General features: G+C 41.9%; 1 protein-coding gene across 1 annotated transcript; it reads right to left on the bottom strand.

Annotated features, from left to right (window-relative positions):
• Positions 1-1560: 1560 nt before the first annotated feature.
• Positions 1561-19307, bottom strand: LOC138962956 (solute carrier family 28 member 3-like). Its single transcript, XM_070334923.1, has 13 exons — positions 19180-19307; positions 17811-18103; positions 16554-16715; positions 15451-15604; positions 14471-14662; positions 11800-11961; positions 11132-11257; positions 10249-10379; positions 9592-9766; positions 7196-7359; positions 5957-6074; positions 4163-4343; positions 1561-2646 (listed from the first exon to the last, which is right to left on the bottom strand). The coding sequence occupies exons 1-13, from the start codon at positions 19282-19284 to the stop codon at positions 2630-2632; spliced, it is 1980 nt and encodes a 659-aa protein (XP_070191024.1). The 5' UTR covers positions 19285-19307; the 3' UTR covers positions 1561-2629.
• Between the last annotated feature and the right edge of the window lie 1744 nt (positions 19308-21051).

The following is a 21051-nucleotide window of genomic DNA, read 5'->3' as shown; positions in this document are numbered from 1 at the left end:
ACATACACACACACACACACACACACACACACATACACACACTTGATAAAACTGTTAAATGCATGAAGAATATGAGCAACAATTGAATAGCAATGGATTCCACCGTTCACCTTCTTCATCGCTTTATACTGTCATTCAAACAAATCGTACGCATTCTGCATGAAATAGTAGTTATAGCATTTACAATACATTTCACAGTTTTTCACAACGGCTTCTCAAACATCCCGCAGCTGTTCATAAAGATTTATTACCAATTCAGTGCCCCATATGGCTTTTTGACCAATCAGGACGGATTCTAGGTGACCCTCTAAATGTTATAACGTTCAGGCAGGGACCCTTTTTGTTTATCACGCTAAAAATGAACAAGACAAAGTAAAAATGTAATTCAACAATATCAGCGTGATTTATTCTAAAGAATGACACTTCAAATGCTGTCAGGTTATACTCCCTTTATCTAAAAAATACCGGAAAGCGAGTTTTGTCGGTGGGTGCGTAACGGAACAGCAAGGCACCGCCCATCGTCTGAGTGTGCAATGCCGACCGCTCACTTGAAATCTAAATGATCAAAGTTCGGAAAAATCAAGTGAAATTGCGCCACTCGCTTTACATCAAATGTATCTTTACGTCATTTCCCATCCGTCTGGAGTCGGTTCTAAATCTGTCTAAGTCTGTTCAACAAGAAAAACCGAAGCAACCGAAACGCATGTTCAACATGGTTTATCTTGTGAGATTGTTGTGTGTCAAAGGCATTTGACCTGTGAATATTCATCACGTCGGGTGTGTTACTCTGATTGGCTGACTCAGGTCACGAGAATTCTTTGACTGACAGGCATAATCAGGTAGAAGCGCTCAAGTTCCCATTGCGGCTGTTCTGTTTAATTCGCGGGGTTGCTTCGAAATTTCTTTTGGTCGAATTAAACGGTAATAAAACCGTTATTTCTAATATGCTGACTGTTAGCAAATGATAACAGACATGTCTCACAAACGATATCAGCATTCGCCTAAAAGGCTCATGCTTGATATCTTTTTTCTCGACATGTCTTGTTATCATTTGCTAACAGTCAGCATATTAGAAATAACTCATATTAACAAGTCGCGTAAGGCGAAATAACAACATTTAGTCAAGCTGTCGAACTCACAGAATGAAACTGAACGCAATGCTTTTTTCACCAAGACCACATACTCGTAGTTTCGTCAGTCCACCGCTCGTGGCAAAGGCAGTGAAATCGACAAGCCATGCAGAATAGTGCGGTAGTGGTCGCACTGAGCAGGCTAAAACGCGTTTCTGTATGTCTATTCTTTTTAGCTTACTGAGTTTGTTTTTAATCCAAACATATCATATCTATACGTTTTTGAAATCAGGAACCGACAAGGAATAAGATGAAATTGTTTTTAAATCGATTTCGGAAAATTAATTTTAATCATAATTTTTATATTTTTAATTTTCAGAGCTTGTTTGTAATCCAAATATAACATATATATATGTTTTTGGAATCAGAAAATGACGAAGAATAAGATTAAATTGTTTTTGGATCGTTCAATAAAAAAATAAGTTTCCGATTTTTAATGACCAAACTCATTCATTAGTTTTTAAGCCACCAAGCTGAAATGCAATACCAAAGTCCGGCCTTCGTCGAAGATTTCTTTGCCAAAATTACAATCAATTTGATTGAAAAATGAGGGTGTGACAGTGCCGCCTCAACTTTTACAAAAAGCCGGATATGACGTCATCAAAGGTATTTATTGAAAAAAAGAAAAAACGTCCGGGGATATCATTCCCAGGAACTCTCATGTCAAATTTCATTAAGATCGGTCCAGTAGTTTAGTCTGAATCGCTCTACACACACACACACGCACAGACAGACAGACAGACAGACAGACAGACACACACACACACACACACACACACACACACACACACACACACATACACCACGACCCTCGTCTCGATTCCCCCTCTATGTTAAAACATTTAGTCAAAACTTGACTAAATGTAAAAATGATGACTATATTTGAATTTAAAAATATAAAATGTATGCTTTGACATTCTTTTCAAAATTGGGTCAGTAGCACACACACATACACACACACAAAAAACACACACACACACACATGCACATGTACATTTACCAGGTAGAAGATGCAAGCAAATCTGTAGTATTTTGACGCTAAAATTCAAAGCAAAAACTCGGCGTGTTTTGGGTACCACTCGCGGGATGTACGTACAGTACTGCAAATAATGATACTCTCATCATTTTGCTCTCATGTTAAGCTTAAGAAACATGCTTTCATTTCTCTCCTTTAGTGATTCACAAGCAAATTTAGAGTCTGAGCATGATTACTTATGTCCAAAACGGTGCAGTGATTCACAATAAAGTTAAAATCTGAATATCATCACATCTTAAAAACTGCACTTTCATGAAAAAAATGATATAAATGCTTTCACGGTCGATATTGTCGTCACAAAAGTCTCAAATGATATTTGTGAGATTATCACAAATCATCTTGATGTGCACCATCGCAGAACAGCAGCTCCATCTCAGGATTTCAAAGGTCTCCGGTTATGGATGAATGGGGTAGCCCCTCGGGATAGGATTGAGTATTTTTCTTTAATGTTTCCAAAATGGTCCTATGGTGCCAACAAACCTGCACAAATCACAAGCAAAGAAATTCGACTGAATATTATTTTCAAAAACCTGACTAAGCCAACATAAATCACAAGCAAGCAAAGCAGAACTTTAACAGCTAGGCTAGTTTTTGCTACTTACTTGTTATTTTTCTTGCTTACTTTTTACTTACATACTGTTGCTTTACTGTATAAGCTAACTTTTGCTACTTCCCCTACTCATTGTCATACAGGGGCCAAATACAGTAACCGCCTTCTAGCCCCCCATAATTCAATATTCTACCCTGGTTCCCTTTGCATTTTGAGATAAAGTTAGTCGGTGCATGTGGCTCTGCCTGAAGCTGAAATAGACGACATTCGGAATAACTCTTCAGGAGGATTTATAGGTTGTGGAAGAGTTGTATACCTTGAAGGTGAGATAGGCTGGGCTATATATAGCACATTGAGAATAACCAGTAGACACACCAATAAGAACCCTCGCGCCCCCTAATTGGCGTAGAGGCGCGTCCCCCGGGTGGTGGATGGGGGAGCCTTCTCTACTAATTTCTGAGAGAAGGTCGCATCACTCCCGATGCCGTGAACCTAATTAGGATCTTTTTCTTGTTTCTTCTCTATTTCTGCCTCCCCACAGTCATTTTACTTTCCTTTTCTCACCCATAAAATTCTTCACTTATTACCCTTGTTAAGTGGTTCTTGTATAGAATATAGTCAATGTTTGTAAAGATTTTAGTCAAGCAGTATGTAAGAAATGTTTAGTCCTTTGTACTAGAAACTTGCATTCTCCCAGTAAGGTCATATATTGTACTACGTTGCAAGCCCCTGGAGCAGTTTTTTGATTAGTGCTTTTGTGAACAAGAAACACTTAACAAGTGGCTCTATCCCATCTCCCCCCTTTCCCCTATCCCATCTCCCCCCTTTCCCTCGTCGCGATATAACCTTCGTGTTTGAAAACGACGTTAAACACCAAATAAAGAAAGAAAGAAAGACCAATAAGAACAATGAGTTCCGAACTGCATGATTTCAAAAGAAATATGTATCATATCAGGCGGACACTTCACAAACGGCCTGTTTCTATCGTAAGTATGCAGAGTGAAGCTCATAATTTAGACTCGCCAGCTGGTTTTTCAGTCCCACGGAGCTCTGCTTCGCTCAACGTTAGTTGCCTCCCTTTCAAGGGATACCACTCTTCCACAGCCTACAACAAAAACCGACAGGGGAATTTCCGCAAAATCGTACGTTTCACCAATTAAGCGTCCCGGCGATACATTAAGCAGAACTGACTGTGCCTTTAATTGGCGCACTGAGCAGGGTTTAACCCTGGATTAATGCGCACAAGAAGCATTATACATTACGATTATTTAAATAAAAAGAAAACACACCAGTAACCCGGTTAGGTACGTTTATATTTATAATCAATATTTCGGCACGTTACTGCCTTCTTCGGGATGGTAAGCTTATCTTTTATTTGATGATTATCTTTTAAATTATGATTATTTTTATGAATTGGTACCTGAGCCATGCACAATATATACTTACCAGCAATGCATGCAGTCATGAAGCAAGCGACGTTGCCGGCTATCATGGCCCTGAAGACAAGCTCCGAGATGTCGGAGCGGCGGCTGGGAGCCAGCACTCCCATTGCCCCCATCATCACACCCATGGAGCCAAAGTTGGCGAAGCCACACAGCGCGTAGGTTGATATCACAATGGACCGCTCCTGGAGAGAAGGCACGGGTGATGATGAAGGCAAGCGCACGGCACAGGTTAATTCAGAAACACGTGAGATATACGAAAAGAATACAGTCAAACACGTCTGCAACGACCATCAATAAGGACCAAACAAAAGTGGTCCTTATTGACAGGTAGTCGTTATGGAAAGGTCAATTCAATTAAACAAAATAGTTAGGTATGCTCAAGACGTTTCAGAAGAATGTTGTGATCGATAGTATTGAATGCTGCTGACATGTCTAGATGAGTCAGAACGGCCCCTTTCTTTTGGTCAAGGGAGAGCAAATGATTATTTAAAACTTTCAGAAGAGCAGTTTCAGTGCTGTGTCTTGATCTGTAGGCAGACTGGAAGGGGTTGAAAAGCAATTAAAATGTGACTTGGACGTTCAGAGAGGACTATCTTTTCAATTGGACAGGAAGGACACGTTGTAGACAGGGCGATAGTTTTTCAATTCGTTGTGATCTAAATTCTCTTTCGTAAGAAGCGGTTTTACTGTGGCTTGTAGATGAATTGAATTTGATGCTTTAATGTGTATTGGGTTTAAAAGTCCTAATGTAGTATTATAATCTGTTAGTTGTTTAATTTGTTGCCCCACAGTCTATGTTCCATCTTCGTTCTGTTTTAGATAGATAGAGCTTCGACAGATTGACTGTGCAGAGTGTTGCCCCTTGCTAAGGTCGACGGTAAGCACATTTTCAAAATAAATGTGGCATGTTTCTCGTGTGGTATCTTCACTCATCGGGGAGTCTGGTACTAAATATGAACGGTAAGAATGCTCTGAACCCTACACGTATTATATCCCCATCGATTTATCGTTCACATTTGCCCAACATGTTAATTTGCTGAGCGGGATTTATGTCGCCTGCTGGGCTATGGCAATCGAACCACTGCAGTGAGTCTCATTTCAAAAACAACAATTGCTCGTCACGTTGCACTGAGTCTGCACGCATGAGGCAGGCTGGTAATAAGTCTTATATATGGTAAGAACGTTCTAAACCCTACACGTTTTCGATTCCTATTGTTCTTGCCTTGAAATAATAATTCGGAAAACATTCATTTACTGAACAGATGCAGTCGTATTTCAGTGTAGTCTTCTACGTGCTGATCTAGCTGCTACGTTATCGGAATAACACTTGTGTTTTCTGTTAGCTGCTGGGAATTGTATACTAACTCATCATTTGGTAATGTGGATAATAAGCTACATGCCATTAACATGGCATAATTATGAGAGGACTCTTCGCAAGTCGAAACTGAAAAATTAGACACAGCGGGTTCAATTCTTAGATCAGTGGCAACTGTGGCACAGGCACAAGCAATCTGTCAGAAAAAAACCACTTCTGCTTTAATTGAGAAGGAGGAAATTTATGGTCATGATCATTGGTATTGTGGAGAATATAAGCTACATGTCATTAATTAATTCTGAGGATGAGAGTACACTATTGCTTAGGGAAAGGGCAGAAGAATACGCTCTGTGGAAAAGTTAGCGCACTCCAAGAGTGCGCTAACTGTTTTAGCGCATCGCCATTAGCCAATCAACTGGTTCACATCAGTCATGTGACACCAGTACTTACTGACAATTATTATTATTATTATATACTTACTGTCATGACTCCCTTTGCGAGGGTTTGATTGATGTCTGCCAGGAAGATTCCACCGTCAACAAAGCTCCAGCTGCCAGTGGGATTTGTGGGAAGACCAAGCGTAAAATTCCGCTTATAGCTGCAAAACACAGACATACCATATGCTATTTCAAGCTCTTTGATAAGTGTTCAAGGATGAAAAGAGACCAAAGCCATTCATTTGTTTGATTGTTTGTTTTTGTTTTGTGTGTGTTTCTTTTTGACATGTTTGTTTTGTTGGTGGCACGCGTAGCCTTTATTGCACGCTTAGCATGTATCATTGTATTCTTGTAGTGCTCTGAGATATGAATGCCAGCGTAGCCTGTATTGCACGCTTAGCATGTATCAATGTATTCTCGAAGTGCTCCGAGATATGAATGCCAGCGTAGCCTGTATTGCACGCTTAGCATGTATCATTGTATTCTCGTAGTGCTCCGACATATGAATGCCAGCGTAGCCTGTATTGCACGCTTAGCATGTATCATTGTATTCTAGTAGTGCTCCGAGATATGAATGCCAGCGTAGCCTGTATTGCACGCTTAGCATGTATCATTGTATTCTAGTAGTGCTCCGAGATATGAATGCCAGCGTAGCCTGTATTGCACGCTTAGCATGTATCATTGTATTCTCGTAGTGCTCCGAGATATGAATGCCAGCGTAGCCTGTATTGCACGCTTAGCATGTATCATTGTATTCTAGTAGTGCTCCGAGATATGACTGCCAGCGTAGCCTGTATTGCACGCTTAGCATGTATCATTGTATTCTTGTAGTGCTCCGAGATATGAATGCCAGCGTAGCCTGTATTGCACGCTTAGCATGTATCATTGTATTCTAGTAGTGCTCCGAGATATGAATGCCAGCGTAGCCTGTATTGCACGCTTAGCATGTATCATTGTATTCTTGTAGTGCTCCGAGATATGAATGCCAGCGTAGATAAGACTTGCTCGGGTAAACACAGGGAGATAAGTTCAGGATAAATAAACGAACTGAAAATATTTTAAAGATATCTTAGAAGAGCGTTGTCCACAAACAGCATAAAGGCTGATACATTCAAAATGTATCTACTTTCAACAACAGCTCAGAGCAGGCATCCACATTCTTGGTGAACAATTCGAAAGAAAAAAATGCGGATGGCAATTCCAACAACCAAACAAATTCGCAAGTAGTCAAGGTGATGGGTCGGGAACCCGTTCCCATAACACAATACATTTGTTAACTTACGTGTTGAATGTTTTTCTGTTGTTAATGAAGACAGACAGGTGAGAGTAGGCCACAAACTCGTTGAGGAAGGTCTTGATACCGATCAGTTCCCCCATCTTCAGTAGGTCTTCTTCATCAACTCCCATCAGGAACGACAGGGGGTAGAACACGTACGAACAGATCAACTGAAATGCAGGGCAAATCGTGTAGCATTCAGACCATACTCAACTGAAATGCAAAGCAAATCGTGTAGAATTCAGACCATACTCAACTGAAATGCAGGGCAAATCGTGTAGAATTCAGACCATACTCAACTGAAATGCAAAGCAAATCGTGTAGAATTCAGACCATACTCAACTGAAATGCAAAGCAAATCGTGAGAATTCAGACCATACTCAACTGAAATGCAAAGCAAATCGTGAGAATTCAGACCATACTCAACTGAAATACAAAGCAAATCGTGAGAATTCAGACCATACTCAACTGAAATGCAAAGCAAATCGTGTAGAATTCAGACCATACTCAACTGAAATGCAGGGCAAATCGTGTAGAATTCAGACCATACTCAACTGAAATGCAAAGCAAATCGTGTAGAATTCAGACCATACTCAACTGAAATGCAAAGCAAATCGTGAGAATTCAGACCATACTCAACTGAAATGCAAAGCAAATCGTGAGAATTCAGACCATACTTAACTGAAATACAAAGCAAATCGTGAGAATTCAGACCATACTCAACTGAAATACAAAGCGAATCGTGAGAATTCAGACCATACTCAACTGAAATACAAAGCAAATCGTGTAGCATTCAGACCATACTCAACTGAAATGCAAGGCAAATCGTGTAGCATTTAGACCATACTCAACTGAAATGCAGGGCAAATCGTGTAGCATTCATACCATACTCAACTGAAATGCAGGGCAAATCGTGTAGCATTCATACCATACTCAACTGAAATGCAGGGCAAATCGTGTAGCATTCATACCATACTCAACTGAAATGCAAAGCAAATCGTGTAGAATTCCGACCATACTCAACTGAAATGCAAAGCAAATCGTGTAGAATTCAGACCATACTTAACTGAAATGCAAAGCAAATCGTGAGAATTCAGACCATACTCAACTGATATGCAAAGCAAATTGTGTAGCATTCAGACCATACTCAACTGAAATGCAAAGCAAATCGTGTAGAATTCCGACCATACTCAACGGAAATGCAAAGCAAATCGTGTAGAATTCAGACCATACTTAACTGAAATGCAAAGCAAATTGTGTAGCATTCAGACCATACTCAACTGAAATGCAAAGCAAATCGTGAGAATTCTGACCAAATTTGCTGCATTTGATAAATAGAACGCAGTAAAATTAAACTTTTGGGCACCACCGACTGGTTCACACTCCGCAGTTCACTGATAATGATTTCATAAAATCGTTTATTTAACGTCACTCTGTAAAAACATTGGCGACATTTGTCTTCGATGGAAAACACACACCGGCGCGCACACACACTTTCCCTTTATATACAGTATGTTACCACCCTCCCTACCCCCGCACACTCTCGCTCAACTAATTAACAGTGGTAATAAGAGATACTTGGATATAAAAGGGTATTCTTAAAATGTTCTGATAAAAGTATAAGGTAGCTATGAAAAGCAATAGCGTTAGATGCAGTAATGATAGCTTCATATCCCTGCACCAAGCGGGTGCCTGTGCAATAGTCTAGCGATAAAATTGGGAGCGAGTTCACCAAAGCAGGTGAAGTATCTTAATTTTGCATGGACCTGCTGGTGTGCTGGTGGCTGGTGTGTATGCTTACAGAAGTTAAATATTTGGGGTACTTTGAATCTATTATGAGATCTCCTCATAAACAATAACATAAAAAAAACTTTAACATTGTAAAGATGGTGCAACACTGGAGGCCGCTAATAACATCGAGTTGAGGAACCCAAACACAGACAGACGGCTAACGTTACAAAATCCAAAATCCAAAATCATGAATGTTAGTAAAGGGAACGTTTACTTTTTGACATCATCTTTTTTGTCTTGTTTTGTCAAAAATCAAACCTTCCATTAACTAGCCTATGGTAACATTCTTGATTTTTCATATGGATTGGAGGACTTCCTGATCTTCTTCCGGGAACCTTCAAAGGAGAGAGAAAACAACTCCAAACAAGTTGCTTGTACAGCCGTACTTGTAATGACAAAACCCTCTGATAACATAGCACCTGCGAATAAAGGACACATTCCTTTGCCCTTATATCCATTCGTTAAACCAGTCTCTCTGACATGAGAGGACCTCTGCAATGTTACGAAGGGACACCTTTGGCTTAGCTGTTTCAAACATGTATGTGTGTGTCATTGCATAATGCCCATCCCACTGACGCGAAAGACGGCAAAACAATAAGATACAAACTAACCTGGAAAGTGAGTTGAGGGTCGTGCAAGCCCACACGCTCTCCGGACCAGACGAGAATGGCATTGACGGAGTCGAGGAGAGCGATGAAAGCGATGAGGTTGACAGCGATGTTGGCCACCAGTTTCACTGACTGCGTCGCTCCGTTGGACGCTGCGTCAATGATGTTCCTCGCTTCTCTGCACGTTGTGTATGAACAGAGAAAAGAGACTTCATGGCTTTGATACGATCTGTGGAGGTTGTTCATTTGACGTTTCGGTGGTTGTAACCTTTGTCAAAACTGATACAATGACACAGAACAAAACAAAACACAACAACAACAACAACAACAACAACAACAACAAAAACAACAACAACAGAAACAACAACAGATAAATACAAAGAGAAAACGGCTGTCAGAAAGAACAAAAGACATAAAAGTTAGGATAGAAACAGAGAAGGTGTTCATCTGTTATGTAGAAAGGTATGACAGTATTTGAACTCTCTTTGTGTCACGTTGTCACCTTAACAAAACAACGTGTGGTTGTTGATCATTGTTGTGAATGCCACTTTAATATCTTCGTCGAGAAAGCAAATACGAGCAAGAAGATAGCTGTTATAGAGCAAAATGATGTAACTAAAACGTAAGCAAAAGCAACAGCAGGTAATACTGAAAACTCACTCTGTCTTCATTTTGTAGACTTCCTCCTGATTGTGTTTGGTCCTCTCAGTCTCAGGGTAGAACAGCTTGGACATGGACAAGGCGGCAGGTGCGGACATCACAGAGGCCGACAACAAGTGGTTGGCAGGAACCTGTCAAAGAAATTTTCTTCGTTGGTAATATGTCATTGGGAGCTCTGGGATGAGGTGCACGAGAAAGTTACCATCCGGATGGGAGCCGGCCGCGGTGTAGGATTGGTTGAAATTGAGATTTGTTGCGATTTTAACCAATGAGACCCCGCGGTTTGTTCTCACCCGTTTGGGTGACACCCACTTTCAGTGCGTGCACCTCGGCCCTGGTAGCTAAATTGTTAGAGCACTGGACTTGAGATCCTCGGGCCACAGGTTCGGATCCGGGCCGGGTCAAATGTATAAGATGGATCAGAGACGGTATCCATGGCTCACCCCTGTCATGGCGGATAAAAGACCTTGGTCATTCTGCCTGAAGTGCAGATTGATGATGACACCTTAACACTCACACGTACACCTGCTGCAGCCAGCTTTTTCCTGGTAGGAAGTGAATCGAATTTCCCAGTAAATGGGACTATAAAGTATCAAATCAAATCAAATCAAATAGTGTCTGTGCAACATCGTTTTAATAGTCCACCAAATACCCGTGTGACTTGGAATAAAGGCCGTGAAAGGTGAATGCTCGCCCTAATAGGGTTGAGGTTTGCTGGCCGATGTGAATGCGTGATATATTGTGTAAAAAAGTTCATCTCACACGGCAGAAATTAATATGTAAAGCGCTTAGACAACGTCAAGCGCTATATAAATTTTCCCAAACAATACAATACAATAGTAAATTGTGTTGTTTTCTTTTAGTTACAGTAACATATACTCACGCCGTACAAAATGTAGGCAGCCATGACAGAGCCAGCAATGGTGGCAAAGCCCCCGGTCAGTACAGCGTGTAGCTCGGATTTCGTCATGTCACTGAGGAATGGACGAATCATCAATGGTGCTTCACTCTGCAGAAGTTTTGAAACAAAACATAGAGAAAATTAACAAGCAGATTAACAAGCACATTGCCGGGAGATGGCATACGCAGTGCTTGCAAGTAGACATGTAAGTGATGATTAACAATGAATTCATAATTTGTCTTGGGTATAATTGAATCTGAATGACATGCAAGTGCCCCTGGAAGCTTAAGATAGTCAACCCATGAACTTAGGCAGAATTAAGCAAAGTCAGCAACACAATGAGAAGAATAAACAACAGGCAGACCTCGTCAACAGCTCCATTATAGCCGCAGGAGGCTTCTACCCAAATCGTAAAAGCCGTTATCTAAACAAGAAAATAACTGTGGGTAAGAACAAAGTTTAAACAAATGCAAGGACAACACACACAAAATAACAAAGTCAAATTTACACCAACAGGGACATAGAAACCCATTGCTCTAAAAACACATGGGGCAGGTCGGAAGAAAAGGATAGGACTGCGGATGAGTTATCGTGTCAAAGGAGGCTGCTGACTTCATCCCTTTACTAACAGGTTAGAAAAAGTATCTCACCTGGCCGATAAAGATGTTCCCAGCAGTGTTGAGAGACTCAGCGGGCGAGGTGCCCAAACAGAAGGCCAGGAAGCGGCCAAGGTTACGGATGATGAACTGCATGAAACCCACGTAGTACATCAGGCTCACGAAGGTGGAGAAGAACACCACCACGGGCAGCACCTGTCGGACAGCAATGAAAGGGTTCATGATGACTTCATGACAGCAATGAAAGGGTTCATGTTGACTTTATGACAGCAATGAAAGGGTTCATGTTGACTTCATAACAGCAATGAAAGGATTCATGTTGACTTTATGACAGCAATGAACGGGTTCATGTTGACTTCATAACAGCAATGAAAGGGTTCATGTTGACTTCATAACAGCAATGAAAGGGTTCATGTTGACTTCATAACAGCAATGAAAGGGTTCATGTTGACTTTGTGACAGCAATGAACGGGTTCATGTTGACTTCGTGACAGCAATGAAAGGGTTCATGTTGACTTCGTGACGGCAATGAAAGGGTTCATGCTGACTTCGTGACAGCAATGAAAGGGTTCATGTTGACTTCATAACAGCAATGAAAGGGTTCATGTTGACTTTATGACAGCATTGAAAGAGTTCATGTTGACCTCATAACAGCAATGAAAGGGTTCATGTTGACTTCATAACAGCAATGAAAGGGTTCATGTTGACTTTGTGACAGCAATGAAAGGGTTCATGTTGACTCCATGACAGCAATGAAAGGGTTCATGCTGACTTCGTGACAGCAATGAAAGGGTTCATGCTGACTTCGTGACAGCAATAAAAGGGTTCATGCTGACTTCGTGACAGCAATGAAAGGGTTCATGCTGACTTCGTGACAGCAATGAAAGGGTTCATGTTGACCTCATGACAGCAATGAAAGGGTTCATGTTGACCTCATGACAGCAATGAAAGGGTTCATGTTGACTTCGTGACAGCAATGAAAGGGTTCATGTTGACTTCGTGACGGCAATGAAAGGGTTCATGCTGACTTCGTGACAGCAATGAAAGGGTTCATGTTGACCTCATGACAGCAATGAAAGGGTTCATGTTGACCTCATGACAGCAATGAAAGGGTTCATGTTGACCTCATAACAGCAATGAAAGGGTTCATGTTGACTTCATGACAGCAATGAAAGGGTTGGTGTTGACTTCATGACAGCAATGAAAGGGTACATGTTGACTTCATGACAAAAAATTAAAGCTGTGAAAAAATGGACCCGATGAAAAATCGACACAGAAGTTTAATGCTTCAAGTGGTCATTGTAAAATTAAGAGTAATACAATGACAAGGGTTAAGGTGGAACAAACGACAAAACAGTACACTAATGAAGAGTTAAAATGGACATAATGAAAAAATAATGTCACCCATTAATGAAAGATTGAAACGAATGAAAGGGGGCAATTCAGGCTCCCCAAAGACGCTCCACCTTAGAGGGTCCCGGGACCCGCAACTTTAATGTAAAGTGAAACTTTAGAGGGTCCCAATACGAGGAGGTTCATATACTTGCTTTCGGCAGGCGCAGTCCTCGCCTACACAGGATCTTTGAAGCGGTCATTTCAATGCAATGGCAACTTTCGGAAGTTCTCTGAGCCCTTTTCAAAAACGCTGTTGTCATATCGGTTAGATTTACTCTGAGCCCTTTACAAAAACGCTGTTGTCATATCGATTAGATTAATTCTGAGCCCTTTACAAAAACGCTATTGTCATATCGATTAGATTAATTCTGTGGTCATATCGATTAGATTAACTCTGTGGTCATATCGGTTAGATTAACTCTGTAAATTGGCGTCGGTACAGATGTGTCAGAACTTTTCTTAAAAAAGTACTGATGGTGTATACGCATGATGACGGGTATATGTAGTGCGTCCCGGGACCCGCTCTTTTCAAGTTTAGTGCGTCCCGGGACCCGCTCTTTTCAAGTTTAGTGCGTCACGGGACTTGCTCTTTTCAGTTTAGTGCGTCACGGGACTTGCTCTTTTCAGTTTAGTGCGTCACGGGACTTGCTCTTTTCAGTTTAGTGCGTCACGGGACTTGCTCTTTTCAGTTTAGTGCGTCACGGGACTTGCTCTTTTCAGTTTAGTGCGTCACGGGACCCGCTCTTTTCAAGTTTAGTGCGTCACGGGACCCGCTCTTTTCAAGTTTAGTGCGTCACGGGACCCGCTCTTTTCAAGTTTAGTGCGTCACGGGACCTGCTCTTTTCAAGTTTAGTGCGTCACGGGACCCCCGCCAGGAATATCTAGTACGGCTACTAGTGTGTATAGTACGCAGGGACGCACAGTTTGGGGAGCCCCGCAACAGCCAATATGAAAATGTCAGTGGGAATTTTGGTTCATGTTGATTGTCTGGTACGGCGGGTAGGGGAGGAACATTGGGGCTTTGCTTTAAGGTGAAAACGACCTTTTTTTTGGACAGGCATTTTTGATTTGTATATGCATTAATGTCAAGGGAAAAAAATAGCACACACAAAATATAGGGATTAAGCAACCTCCTTAATCACAATACACACAGTTAATGCGGCTTTAGGTTTCCTGCAACCACAGAGGTTCAAGCCTAGGTTATTGACACACTCTTCTTTGTATAACCGGTAGAAAAAACAAAGTCAGAACGAAAACAAGTTAAAAAAACACACAGAAGGACACACAACCTGTATAATTTACGCCCTACCTTGAAGGCAAAGAAATGGTTTGTGTAGAGATCGCCAAAGACGAACTTGGAGCCAGCATCAGTAAAAGCCAGGAGCTCCGAAACACGGGCCCCCAGGTAGTCGAAGGCGTTGTAACCCCACGTGGTGCGTAAGATGAGCACAGCAAAGATGAACTGTAGCAAGATGCCCCAGATCACCGGACGCCACTGTACCTGTCAACATAAATGAATAAATGAATGAACCAATGAATGAATGAATGAATGAAAAAATAAAAAAGTATTTAAATACATATATAAATCAATCAATCAATCAATACAAATATTAAAGGACGCTCTCTGACACTGAGGCTTGACTTGAATCTGATTGGCTTGGCTAATCTTAAGACACTTAAGTGGTTCTGACAACATCAACGATCCCATGTAAACAGTCTTTTTCTGAGTACAAGGACCTTGCGGCAGAGATCAAAAGTCCTGTTAACACGGAATACAAATATATAAATTAAAAGACCAAGTCGAAATAGCATATACCACACTTTACACATTGACTAAATAGAAAGCAAAAACATGACATGAAAGAAGCGACTCGTACGGGGCGATATCAAAAACAGAAACATAACACGAAAGAAGCGACTCATACGGAGCGATATCAAAAGCAGAAACATGACATGAAAGAAGCGAATCGTACGGGGCGATATCAAAGACATTAACATAACACGAAAGGAGCGACTCATACGGAGCGATATCAAAAGCAGAAACATGACATGAAAGAAGCGACTCGTACGGAGCGATATCAAAAACAGAAACATAACACGAAAGAAGCGACTCATACGGAGCGATATCAAAAGCAGAAACATGACACGAAAGAAGCGACTCGTACGGGGCGATATCAAAGACATTAACATAACACGAAAGGAGCGACTCGTACGCAGCGATATCAAAAGCAGAAACATGACATGAAAGAAGCGACTCATACAGGATGATAATGATCAAGATGGTCTTACCCTGGCCGGATTGTGTGAAAAGACGTAGAAGAGCAGAATGAAGACAACCATCCCGCCCAGAGAGATGAGAACGCGGGGATGTTGTACACCCACATCCACGACGATGTAGATGAATGCAGACAGCGACCCAACTCCCGCCAAGATCAGGTCAAACCTGACAACCAAGAGCGCGGTACAAACAAATTAAGTTTGAATCTTGAGATAGGAAATGATGGAATTGAATATTATTGAAGAACACTTCTGTGCAATTAAATGTGTTGTACTCAGGTTAAACTTGAGCAGTCATTCTTCCTCACAGAACCAGTGTTGTAGTTGATTAATCTTCTCGCTTACTTTTGGGGTTTCTTCCTCACATAAACCAGTGTTGTAGTTGATTAATCTTCTCGCTTTCTTTTGGGGTTTCTTCCTCACAGAACCAGTGTTGTAGTTGATTAATCTTCTCGCTTTGTCTTGGGGTTGCACTGATTTTTTTTTTTTTTTTTTTTTTTGGGGGGGGGTTGTTTTACTGTGGAATGCTCATAACATTTACAATGCATAGATATCGTGTGTAGCATGTAGAAGATGTAGAAGTGCAAATATTATGAACGTCACCTTGAGTTGCTCACATGTTAGGATGAACAGCAAACGTGGTCTTAGCAAGCACTGGGATCCTGTGCAGTTTTACATCACAGGCTGCACAATCATACACCAACAACAAGAACAGCAACAACAACAACAACAATAATTGTACCTGATCTTCTTGGCAAGCACTATGATCCTGGGTAGTTCTTCAACGCCATCACAGGCTGCACAATCATACAACAACAACAACAACAGCAACAACAACAACAACAACAGCAACAACAACAACAATACTTTTACTTCATCTTCTTGGCAAGCACTATGATCCTGGGTAGTTCAAAAGAACGCCTTCACTGGCTGCACAATCATACAACAGCAACAGCAACAACAACAACAACAATAATTGTACCTCATCTTCTTGGCAAGCACTATGATCCTGGGTAGTTCTACAACGCCATCACAGGCTGCATGCACAATCATACAACAACAACAACAACAACAACAACAACAACAAACAACAAACAACAAACAACAAATTGTACCTGAACTTCTTGCCAGACTTCATAAAGCACTCGTAGGCCCCAGAGAAGTCAAAGCACGTGATAGTGCCGCGTCTGACCAGGAACTCCACCAATCTGAACAGCAGGTACACACCGACCAGTATTGTCACAACCAGCAGGCGAATGGACGCTTCGTCGCCAAATCTGTAAAAGAAACAACCTCTGTCGACTTTACCTCAAAGTAAAAACTAATTTGTTATTACAATATAGTCAATGTAGAAGTGAGAGAGAGACAGACAAGGCAGACAGACAGACACACAGACAGACAAACACCCAGACAGACAGACACACAGACACACACACAGACACACAGACAGACAGACACACAGACACACAGACAGGGAGCAACAGACAGACAGATCGACACACATATCGACAGACAGACACACACACAGACACACAGACAGACACCCAGGCAGAGAGCGACAGAGAGATAGACAGACAGACAGACAGAGCAAAATGTATGGAAAAATGTTCTGGCATTCAAGATTTCTTTAACGTTTTGCTCGAAAAGGAATGATAAATATGTTGAAAAAAAAAACCGCATCAGAAAGCGAGACCGCGCAAAACGTTAATGAAAAAACGGTTTTGAGGAAGAAAAAACCCCACCCATTGTTTTCAAAAAATAAAAGCTGATTTCGTGACATTGACACAACAACAACATGTTATTTACAATGCTCTACTCACGTCCAGGCCAGGGGTCAAACCCAAGACCACCAGGAACTTCGGACCCCAAAACCACTGTGCTACCAACCCCTCTTTCAGGAATCACGTGTGTGTATACTGTTGTTCTGATGTCTACACTGTGCTGTTACAACTAGTACATATATGGGCATACTTCTACTCTTAAACCCAGCGCTCTCTGTAAAAAAAAAAGGGGGGGGGGAGGGGGGCGGGGGTGCGGTAGCCAAGGAAAGGTTTTACTATATGCGTGGCTACTGACTCGCGACTGCGCACAGCTCACTTCTCTTTCTCGCGCCGGGTTAAGGAATAAAACTGTCAAATCAAATAAAATCTTTTTTTTTCGTGGGTTGTGGCATAAGCATTAAAAATGAGCTTTTTTTCAACCGGCCCTCGCCCAGAGAGGGACTACTCTAATTACATATTTACACAGACATTCACGTAGAAAAAGAACAAGTACTGGGAACTGTGTACCCAGTAAGCCGAAATACTCGTATCTTATTCCACGTGTATTCCACGTGGACTCAACGTGAACATTAAACATACAGAACCACTTACTTGTAGACCATGGCTGCGATGAAGTAAACAAAGTAGAGCACCAGCAGGACAAGGTAGAAGAGCTTCCACAGCAGGTCAGAGTTGTCCGTGAAGAATCCATTCACAGCATCTTGCACGCGGCCCACGACCTTGGAACAACGGTGCTCGCGACCAGACCCCTCCTCCTCCTCCCCCTCAACTACCTTCTCCCCCGTCTCTATCCCCACTTCATCCTCTCCGTTTAGCACTGTGATCTCATCGCCGGGGGTCACAGGAGGCATCGCGATGGCATTGCTGACAGGGCGAGCCGAGGGCTGACAAACAAAACATAAAGAAATGTCATAATCATTTTATTTGACGCAACACAAAACAGCTCTATTTCTCGCAAATAAGCAAACATAGACGTTATGCTGTCCTGTGAATAAAGAAACTTGTATGACTGAGACTCGTCCGTTCCCCAACCCAGAGACTGGGTAATAAAAGGTTCTGGACAAAAGACCATCCACAAAAACAACAAAAAGTCACGTGAGGCAACATTACTACATTTAGTCAAGCTGTCGTTCTCACAGAATGAAACTGAACGCAATGCATTTTTTCACCAAGACCGTAGAGCATCGTCAGTCCCCCGCTCGTGGAAAAGGCAGTAAAATTGACAAGCCAGTTAAGCGCGGTAGTGGTTGCGCTGAGCAGGAAAGCACGCTTTTCTGTATTTCTATTCTTTTTAACTGCCTGAGCTTGTTCTTCATCCAAACATAACATACATATTTGTATCTATATGTTTTTGGAATCAGGAACCGACAAGGAAATTTAATTTTAATCATAATTTTATATTTTTAATTGTCAGAGCTTGTTTTTAATCCAAATATAACATATTTATATGTTTGTGGAATCAGAAAATAATGAAGAATGAAATTATTTTTGGATCGTTTTATAAAAAATATAATTTTGATTACAATTTTCAGATTTGTAATGACCAAACTCATTAAATAATTTGTAAGCCTTCAAGCTGAAATGCAATACCAGAGTCCGGCCTTCGTCGAAGATTGCTTGGCCAAAATTTCAATCGATTTGGTCAAAAAATAAGAGCGTGACAGTTCCGCCTCAATTTCCTTAAAAGCCGGATATGACGTCATCAAAGACATTTATCAGAAAAATGAAAAGAAAAGGGGGGGGGGGGAATTATACCCAGGAACTCTCATGTAAAGTTTCATGAAAATCGGTCCAGTAGTTTTCTCTGAATCACTCTACACACACACAGAGACACACATACACCACCACCCTCGTCTCGATTCCCCGTCTATGTTAAAACATTTAGTCAAAACTTGACAAAATGTAAAAAGAGATACACAAACATTGCAGAACGAATAAAAGCATCAACTCCGGTACCGACCTGAGCATCGTTAAACTCTGTTGAGTGTTGAGCAAAAGTAACGTTGGAGGAGGTAGGGCGTGGGTCGTCTTGCTTGATTGCTTGAAAGGTCGTAAACTCCGCCATCTTCACGCTTCAAGACTTCTGGGCTGGGTAGACAAATACAAAAATGATATCATTATCAAAGGTTCTGATTTTTGAACAATTTCTCGAAAATGGCAGCTGGAAGTGCCTACCCTCTGAGAAGCTGCGCAAGTTGTGTGGATTCTGTTTACTACACCCGTGATGGCGCTAGTATTTTTCTAACCAGTACGCAAACTTTTATGATGCAAACAGTCCAGAAAAAAACCGGTAAGCTGGTCATTGGAACCAGTAAGAGTCAGTATTTTCCTCTGCGACGTTCCTTATTCCAACTATAGATAAAATGCGCGAACAAAATATTTTCTTGAGCCATTTACAGTACAGTCCGCATCTGTGCGTTCAAACACTCACTGTTACTCGCTCTAGTGGCATCCGACATGGGTTTGATCGATTGCTGTTTTTTTAGCAGTACCGACAGCATTCTTGTGGCTCAGAGATTTGGAATGTTCATCCAAGGCAGAACGCTGGAAGTTTGTGCAACCTCTGGTGAAACCATTTTTTGATGAGTTCTTTCCCATTCTCCCCCTCGACCCTCAGCCACTGAAAATGTGACTTCTACTCTTCTCGGATATGCCTAGTTGTTCTGACTGATTTGGTCTCACTTGCCTTACTCGCGCCCTGACTGCGTGTGGCTGTTGTCTCCTACTGGTTGTGGTAGAGTGATTATAAGACATTGCGGGGAAGACGGGAACGACAACGACGACGGAACCAAGAGAGGTGTGTTTTCGTTCGGCGTCATTTTTCGTACCGACGCTGTTAAGTCCGCTACAAACTACAGCCGAACCAAGCCGAAGTAGTTCGGCGAACGTTGCACTGCGTCATCAAATCAGGAGATTCCCGTATTTCGGGGTTGCAGCTGCAACGTTCGCGGTTCGCCGATTCACTCCTGCAAACCTTGCGGCGAACTGACTTTTCATTGGTTGAATATGTGTGTATCTTGAGTGACAAAAATGGCGGCTATAACGCTGTCAACCGATCACGAGTCTTCTCACGTGATATTTCTTGATCATGTGACCCGTGTCACCGAAACATTCGCCGCTAGTTTGTACACCGAACAAGGCGCGGTGTAACATTCGCCGAACGTTCACCGAACCTAGTTCGGCTTGGTTCGGCTGTAGCGGGCTTTAGCGTTTGCGGGCGGAGCGAGCGACCAGTGGCCCGGCAGAATAAACACATGTACAGTTGGACCTGTCTATATCGACCAACCAAGAAAACGACCAAAAACTGTATGCGGTCGATACGGACATATGGTTCCGTAGAAGAAACACTTGTCTGGGATCTTGGGGATGTTAACCGTGGGCAAGTACTCGCTTTCGAGAGGACGTAACAAGAACAGGTTCAACTGCATTATAACTTGATACACCCTCACGACGATGAAGGGTACGACTTGCTGTGACACAGACCCCACGGAGCATGCTTGAGAGAAAAAACTGTACCTGCTAAAGTCAGATGCGATGGTTTCTCATTGTTTGCGCCAGGCGTTGTCACTTGCAGCGTAAATACAAAACATTTCAATTGCAGTTTTCCGTCCTTAATGGTGCCGGCTGCGGATGCAGCAGTTGTCATGGCTATTTATGAATCGGAACCTGAACAGACATATCTGTGAGTCAGATCCACACACTCAAAATCCTGCCATTGTTTGCACACATTGACTTTCGTCAAGGAGAAATCGTCAGGTTTAAAGTATGTGATATGTCCTTCGTGAAAGGGCTTGGTGAGCTTATATCCTCTATTTTGCCCTCTGTGTTTTTA

This window comes from Littorina saxatilis, linkage group LG3 (genome assembly GCF_037325665.1).
Source record: "Littorina saxatilis isolate snail1 linkage group LG3, US_GU_Lsax_2.0, whole genome shotgun sequence".
NCBI classification, from domain to species: Eukaryota; Metazoa; Mollusca; class Gastropoda; order Littorinimorpha; family Littorinidae; genus Littorina; species Littorina saxatilis.
The sequence above is the reverse complement of the archived record's forward strand: the minus strand, read 5'-3'. Positions and strand labels throughout refer to the sequence as shown.

Coding starts and splice junctions, on each gene's coding strand:
- LOC138962956 (XM_070334923.1), bottom strand. CDS start 19,284: ATGGCGGAGTTTACGACCTTTCAAGCAATCAAGCAAGACGACCCACGC. Junction 15,605..16,553: donor AAGTCTGGCAAGAAGTTCAG/GTACAATTTGTT, acceptor CTTGGTTGTCAG/GTTTGACCTGATCTTGGCGG. Junction 9,767..10,248: donor GTCTACAAAATGAAGACAGA/GTGAGTTTTCAG, acceptor CACAACGTGCAG/AGAAGCGAGGAACATCATTG.